Source organism: Balaenoptera acutorostrata, chromosome 12, assembly GCF_949987535.1.
Source record: "Balaenoptera acutorostrata chromosome 12, mBalAcu1.1, whole genome shotgun sequence".
Classification (NCBI taxonomy): domain Eukaryota; kingdom Metazoa; phylum Chordata; class Mammalia; order Artiodactyla; family Balaenopteridae; genus Balaenoptera; species Balaenoptera acutorostrata.
The window spans coordinates 82,691,514-82,699,854 of record NC_080075.1 but is presented as its reverse complement, the minus strand read 5'-3'; the positions used below and the strand labels follow the sequence as shown (position 1 = coordinate 82,699,854).

Genomic DNA, 8,341 nt, shown 5'->3' with positions numbered 1-8,341 from the left:
AATCTTATGCCAGTCAGCGATGTCCCATACCATTTTAGCCTACTTTCTTGCAACTATTTTTTCAGGTTCCCAGCACTTACAATGGCTTTCCATAAAATTACATTTCCACCACAAACTGTATATGAGAAAGTCTGTCTTGCAGCATCTTCACCAGTCCTGAATATTATGACCTTTCAAAATCTTTGAGAATTTGATTGGTAGAAATCATGTCATAGTTTTACTTGGCCTTTGATTTCTAGGGGATTGAACATTATAAAGCGTTTTTAACTATTTATTGGCTCTCTGTCTAATGAAGTCCATTTTGTCTTTAAAAAAATCAAGACCTTAGTGTTTTTCTTATGCATTTGTGTCTCTTTTAAACATTAGATGTTAACCTCTTGTTATACTGGCTACAGGTTTTTTTCCATCCTTTTTTTAAACTTTTAATACGGGTCCCCTTTTAATGCCCACTTTACCTATTCAAATCTACTGAGCTTCCTCTTGGCAATCTCTTCCACTACATTTCGGTGGTTCTCCTTGTTCAGAATGTAAGTTATTTATGTGTTCTAGACATCTTATGGCTTTATGTTTTTGTATTTAATTCTTTAGTCCATCTGAAATTTGTGCTGGAGTATAATATAAAATGAGAAGCTAAAGCTTTGGGATTTGGGTTTGTTTTCTTTTTTTATTTAAAAAACAGCTTTCACATTGCGCCTGTACAATCTCCTGAATGATCTTACCCTGTTTTGAGGCCGACCTCAGCACAGGTTCAGTTTGGATGGATTCTAGAGTTAGAATCTGTTTCATTGATCCAGACCTATTTATGCTAGCCCCTTACCTTCTAGCATGATGTTTTGAAAAGACATAGAGCTAGTTTTTCCTCATTTTTCTCTCTCTCTCTCTTTGGTGTGTGTGAGTTTTTGTTTTCCCCTAACTACTCACATCTGTTTATCTTCCAGGTAGCATCTGATATGAAAGGGGCTTCCCTTTGAGCCCCTGTCTCCTGAGGTCAAGTCAGTTCCTCCCCCACTATATTTCTGACACCCCTGGAGCCAGCCAGAAAGAGAAGAAGCACTGAGGCTATGAGCGCTGAACCCCTGCTCATTTTAGAAATAGAGAAATCTGAGTCCCCAAGGTGTGAACAACGCAGCCAGGGCATGTGCTGGAGGAAAGGAGAGGAGAACCTGAATAACCCCCCACCTTTCAGGACTGAATACACCTGCCCTGGTCAGAGGGTGGTGGCATTTCCCAAGCCTGACTGATGGCAGGAATCACCCAGGGCTTATCTCCATTCCTGAGTCCAACCCAGACCTGGGGAACCAGAATCTCCCAGGGAGGGGCCCAGGAATCTGTGTACCTGGGAGATTCCTCACATCAGACAAGGCTAGAAAACACAGAGCTAGTTTGCAGACGCCGCCACCCCGGAACCTCCCGCGCAGCCCAACCATGGTCAACCCTACCGTGTTCTTTGACATCGCCGTCGACGGCGAGCCCTTGGGCCGCGTCTCCTTCGAGGTAAGGGACCTGGAAACCAAGAAGTGACTGCTCATCCAATCCATAAAGCTATGTTAACAGATTGGAGCTGTTTGCAGACAAAGTTCCAAAGACAGCAGAAAACTTTCGTGCTCTGAGCACTGGGGAGAAAGGCTTTGGTTATAAAGGTTCCTGCTTTCACAGAATAATTCCGGGATTTATGTGCCAGGGTGGTGACTTCACACGCCATAATGGCACTGGTGGCAAGTCCATCTATGGGGAGAAATTTGATGATGAGAATTTCCTCCTGAAGCACACGGGTCCTGGCATCTTGTCCATGGCAAATGCTGGCCCCAACACAAACGGTTCCCAGTTTTTCATCTGCACTGCCAAGACTGAGTGGTTGGATGGCAAGCATGTGGTCTTTGGCAAGGTGAAAGAGGGCATGAATATCGTGGAAGCCATGGAGCGCTTTGGGTCCAGGAATGGCAAGACCAGCAAGAAGATCACCATTGCTGACTGTGGACAAATCTAATAATAAATTTGACTTGTGTTTTATCTTAACCACCAGACCATTCCTTCTGTAGCTCAGGAGAGCACCCCTTCATCCCCATCTGCTCAAAATATACTATAATCTTTGTCCTCTCATTGCACTTCTTTGGGTTCCATATTTTCCTTACTCCCCTCCAAGTTTAGCTGAATTGCAAAGTTAAGATTATGGTTATGAAATAAAAACTAAACAACCAAAAAAAAAAAAAAAGAAAACACAGAGCTAGAAGAAGGCAGAGCAAAGACTAAAACCAGGACGTTCTTCTGGACTACCCAGACATCAAGATTGGCACCAAGAACCCAGGGGAGAAGGAAGCCTGGGAAGAGCTCCTGCAAGGGCCTGAATTCCAGCTGGGCCAGAGATCTTGAAGATAGGATCAAATGGAAGGAATGAGAGCCATCCTGGAAGGCAGGATTTGTCAGGCCTGGGTGGAGCAAAAGGAATATGGCAGGAAGCAGAGAAGGATCCCGGATATCTTCAGCAAACATTTACAGAGCCTTCTGATGGGTACAGGAGACACAGGGACAAATCAAGTGTGTGGTCCTGTCCTTAAAAAGCTCATAGACAGGTAAAGAGAAGATTACAGTAGAGTGTGCTAAACGCCTAGGAGAGAAGGATGTTTGGGAGGTGATAATTAATTTTGCCTAGAGCAATCGAGACTGACTTCACAGGGAAGACGACCTTGCGCCCCAGTGGAAGGACGCCTAGCAGATTCTTGGGTAGTGGTTGGGATGGGCTTGACAGGTGTGGAGAGGAAAGGTGGAGACATTTTTTGAAGCAGGAACAAATTGAGAAAGGCTGAGAAGCAAGAAAATGCTTGGTGTTTTGGGGAAAGTGTAAGTGGTTCAGTCCAAAAAATGTCTAGTGTGTTTGCAGAAGCCAGGCTATGAAGAAGCTCGGGCTTAACTCTGAGTTCAATAGGGAAACACAAGAGGGTTTAAATAACACAATGAGGTGATCAGATTTGCATTTTAGAGAGATCACTCTGGCCGCCGTGAAAAAATTGGACTTAAGGTGGGGAGATCAAAAGTAGAAAAACTGTTTAGAAGTTCGTTAAAAAAGTTCAGTCATGAACTAAGAAAATGGGAATGGGTGAGTAGGGGAGGGGGTATGGATGAGAGAGAGCAGATTTGGGTGGCTTGGGCTGCAAGATTGGAACTTCTCTTAATATTTGCTCCATCTGAATGATTTCCAGCTTTAAAACTTCCCCTGGATGTTACTCCAGCATGGAATGACTTTCCCCTAATGCATCATTTTTTCTTTCATGCTAGTCTGGGAGGGTAAGCTACCATGCTAGGCCCACTGAAGGCTCCAATTTGCTATGCTATAAAAATAGGAATAAACCAACATTTATTGAATCTTGTCCCAGGAACCTCAAAGCAATTCTATAAAGTATATACATTTGTTGCCATTTCACAGACAAGAAAACTTACTCAGAGAGGCAAAAAAGTTGCTCAGATATGTAGCAATACAGCAGATTTTTGTATATTGATCTTATATCCTGCCACCTTGTAAAACTCACTGATTAATTCTAGTGACTTTTTTGTAGATTTCATTGGCTTTTCTGTATAGGTGATCATGTCATCTGCAAATAAAGTTTTGCTTACTTTTTAATTGGATGCCTTCTTTTTCTGCCTCATTGCGCCAGCTATAAACTACAATGTGCAATACTGCACTGATGTGGTGAGAGACTACATCCTTGTCCTATTTCTGATTTTAGGGGGAAAGCATCAAGTCTTTAACCATTAAGTAAAATGCAGGTGTTCTGTAGATGCCTTTTACAGGTTGAGGAAGTTCGCTCCTATTCCTCGTTTACCGAGAGCAGCGTTAGAAAGGGCAGATGTGTAGTATTTAAACCCAGTCTCTCAGACCTTAAAGCCTGAGCACTCAGCCCTTCTAGCAGCAAGCATGTGTATTTTTTCTCCATTTCTTGCCAGTTCATTTTACAAAAGGCCATTCCCCTACCCTCTGAAAATATTTCTTTAACTAGGCAATGGGGAGGAAGAGATTTCTCAAAGGCTATTTCATCAGAAACCTGATGAACGTTCTGTTTTGCTCTAACGTACAGGTTCTTCTTTCTCATCAGCTCGACTCTTTAATTTCATGTAAGTGGTGTAATTAGAGTGACTGTTAATTGGTGTATTACTAAGGCGCCATAATGGTATGTGACAAGCCTTAATTAGCACGTGGCCTGGCACTCAGTGTTCTCAACGAATCACTCGGAAACAGAGATCGCGCTCTCAAGAGTGGCACTTGATATGAACAGAAAGGTAGTGCAATTTTGAGGCAATGGGGAAAAAAAGGAAAGAAAATAATAACCTCCAATGTTCTTTGCTCATGGAAGTGGAGTTCTCACTGCCCCCGTTAGCCACACCTCCACAGTCAAAGAGACAAGGGTGCAGAACATGTGTTGGGCTCCACTTAACTGCAGAAGGTTGTACAAAGGAGCCACCTCGCATTGTCTCAGTAAACAAAGACATCTCTTTAACCCATGGGACTGTTCTTTAAAATAGGTGACCTCTAAAACACAGGGCTTTCACTACTTCCTTAACCTAGAACGTCCTGGAAATTTTCTACCTATTTTGGGATCCAGAAGTCAACTCACTCATTCTTTTTTACAACAATGCAGCCATCAACCCATCTGATAAATATTTTCTGAGCACCCAGTATGTGCCTAAGGCTCTAAGGAGATCAGAAGAGGAATGTGTCGTGGTCCTGCCCTTGAGAAGTTCCTTGTCTCTGTTCACAGAGCACCTGGGCTTCCTTCCACAAAGGCATTCGTCACAGGGCACAGTAACCGGCTTTCTACCACCAGTATCCCTTAGGGAGATTGCAGTTCCTTGAGGGTGATTTTATTCTACTTTGTACCCCCTCGTCCTTAAGCATCTAGTACAACACCTGGAATATGAATTAACAGACTGTTAATATGAATCATTTCATGGCATTAAAATGGGTGTTGGGGTGTTGTGGAAAGAATATTGCTTTAGAATTAGAACACTTGCCAGCTGGGTCAATCTGGACCAATTACTTTGTCCTTTTGAGCCTCAGTTTTACTTGTCTTCAAAATGGGAATAAAAAGGGAATTCCCTGGCAGTCCGGTGGTTAGGTCTCGGCACTTTCACTGCCGGGGCTCAGGTTCAATCCCTGGTCAGAGAACTAAGATCCCGCAAGCCATGCAGCACAACCAAAACAAAAACAAAAACAAAAAACAAAAACAGAAACAAAAACCCAAAATGGGAATAAAAATAACTCACACAGTTTTGAGACTGATGTGTAGCTCAAATGATATACTTTATAACATGTTAAACTGCAAAGTGCCATTCAAATCAATTATTAAGTTATCTTATTAGTTATTAATTTAAAATGTCACCAGTACCATTTAAGATAACACCCCAATCACTCTAAGAACATGAATTGCCTCTTCTTTTTTTTTTTAAATTTTTATTTATTTATTTATTTATTTATTTATTTTTGGCTGTGTTGGGTCTTCGGTTCGTGCGAGGGCTTTCTCCAGTTGCGGCAAGCGGGGGCCACTCTTCATCGCGGTGCGGGGACCGCTCTTCATCACGGTGCGCGGGCCTTTCTCTATCGCGGCCCCTCCCGTTGCGGGGCACAGGCTCCAGACGCGCAGGCTCAGCAATTGTGGCTCACGGGCCCAGCTGCTCCGTGGCATGTGGGATCTTCCCAGACCAGGGCTCGAACCCGTGTCCCCTGCATTAGCAGGCAGATTCTCAACCACTGCGCCACCAGGGAAGCCCGAATTGCCTCTTCTGTTCTGAAAGTTTTCCAAAGTTGATTTCTACAATTCAGGGAACTCTTCTAATATCTGTCAGCCCTATTGGTCAGAAAGAAAATAAAGATAAGACTTTAATCAATTTCCTAGAGATTTCTACTAAATACAAACTCATAGATTGTGTTTGTTTCATTTTTTAAATCAACTCAGAGCAGATAAATTATCCAGCCTTATGATTCAATGTGCATCCATCTATTGTTTCTAGCAAAAACCCAATTCAAATAAGCCATGACCCATTTAATTGCCTAGCTTACAAAATTTCAATTTTAATGCGGTTGAAATGATATTAACTGAGCTTGTGCCAAGTGTTGAGCTGGGTACTAAGGGCACAACAGTGAGAGAAGCACACCTGGTTTATAAATTAGCTTGGTTTGTAAATATAACTCACCTACTAAATAGCTGTAGAAGCTTAAAAAAACCTATGTTAGTGGCCAGAAGCCTTATTTCCATAGTAAAATATTGGAAATAACTAATAAGTAATGGTAAGTAAAAACTGGAAAAATATCTTCCAGGTATGATGAGGCCTAGAAGATTCTTTTTACTTGGAACCACAGGTAACTGTATAATAGCTTGTCTAGAAGCAATGATGGAAGAGTCAACTGGAGTTTCACAGACCACACAGATCTTGGGGTACTTAGAATATCCACAGTCAAAGAAATGGGATAAAAAGAGTTGCTATTCTCCATTGTTTGGGTAGAACACATCTGTTTTTTAAAGATTGATCTTTGAGCAGGCAAATGGAGAGTCTGAGATCATTCCACAGGGAGCCTGTAAGCACTGACAGTGGAAAGCTGTTTGTCAAAAATGATGAAAAAATGGTGTCCCGAGAGAGAGATGAACCCCAGGGCCAAAGTTGCACAACTTGATTGCTCACCATTCACGTTATAGACTCCAGGGGGCGCTATTATGTAGACAGCAATCTTGTACAGGCAGTGATTCAGGCTCTGAGTAAGGACTTTACACAGGCCCTACTTTTGGGGATCAGTATTTAATAAACACCAGAACCATTTCACAATTATACACATATGTTATTTTAAGTTAGCATATTTTACATGTGTATGTAAATATACAGATATATTAATAAATTTAGCAAATTTGTACATAACTCGATCTGTAGACTAAATCTAGATCTGGAGTACCAAGATAAACAAGCCCTACAGATATCATCAAGGACAGAAACCTGAACTGGATAGACATGATAGGTGGATTTCCTGGTTGGGTAAGTCAGTTACCAAGGTCTCAATGAGTTAGTGAAACCATGCGTGTGTTAGCCAAGTCTACCCTGTAAAACTGTTGGAAAAATAATTACAATATCCTGCCATGTAATTCACAGACACTGAGACTTTATAAATTAAGAGATTGTATATTAGAATATTTGGCACTTTGTCCAGTAGCTTCAAAAAAAGAAAAAAAAAAAAAAGCATAAAGTTATGACCAAAGGGTTAATGCCTAAGAGTCTTATTCTGATATCAAATTATTCTAAGTCAAGACAAGAGAACTCTATAAATATATTTTGTTATGGCAGCCTCTCTCTGACTCTCAGAAACTTCTCTCAATGAATGTCATTATCCAAGGCTGCAATTTTCAGACTCTGCATGCACAGATAATGGCTGTTCATTCATTGCATAACTCCTGGCGAGGAACCGGTCTCAACTTCTCTTTTAAAAAGCTCAACAGGCTAGAAAAAAAAATGATTGAAGACAATAGCAATAGCTTTTAAGTTCTTTCTAAAGGGGCATGATTTTCCAGAAGCATCTTCTTTAATCCTGTAAGAATCCAATGTTACTTCTGCCCAGGTAATTCTTTCAAGTCCTTTTTAACTAGGTAGGTATTCCAACATTTTAGTTTGGATATCAACTGACAAAGTAAAGGTACATTTATTCAAAATAAATGTTCAGGCTAGTCATTGTTATTCCACTGAGAAAAATAGGATTGGACTTTAACCATTCATTTAAGAAATATTTATTCAGAGCTTATTAGGGGCCAGACAGTGTTCTAGGTGCTGAAGATTCAGCTCTGAACAAAGAGGCAAAGACATGAAATTTACATTCTAGTAGGGAAGACAGAAATAAGCAACAAATATATCTTAATGTGTCAGATGAGGAAGGGCTGTAAAGAAAAACAGCAGGGTGAAGTGACAGTGACAGACGTTTTTAAAAGCATGGTTGTTGTTTTTTTTAAAATAAAAGGACATGGAGAAAATGTTTGCAACAGATGTAGCTAACAAAGGACTTGTATCTAGAACCTAAAAGAAACTTGTCGACTCAATAATGAGACAACCCAATTTTAAAACAGGTTGAAGACTTAACAGATATCTCAAAAAGAAGGTATAGAAGTGGCCAATAGGCCCATGAAGAGATGTTCAATATCTTTAGTCATGGAAAAATGTAAATTAGAAAGACAAAGAGATACTACTACAAACCAAGTAAGATGAGGAAACATTTTTTAAAGACTTACAATACCAAGCATTGGCAAGGGTGTGGGGCATGGAAATTTCATTATTGCCAGTGAGAATGTAAAATGGGACAATCACTTCGGAAAATCCT

At 40.9% G+C, this 8,341-nt stretch overlaps 1 protein-coding gene across 1 annotated transcript; it reads left to right on the top strand.

Annotated features, from left to right (window-relative positions):
• The first annotated feature begins 1,388 nt into the window (after positions 1–1,388).
• Positions 1,389–2,100, top strand: LOC103018768 (peptidyl-prolyl cis-trans isomerase A). Its single transcript, XM_007183496.3, has 2 exons — positions 1,389–1,494; positions 1,562–2,100. The coding sequence occupies exons 1-2, from the start codon at positions 1,426–1,428 to the stop codon at positions 1,985–1,987; spliced, it is 495 nt and encodes a 164-aa protein (XP_007183558.2). The 5' UTR covers positions 1,389–1,425; the 3' UTR covers positions 1,988–2,100.
• Positions 2,101–8,341: the final 6,241 nt, after the last annotated feature.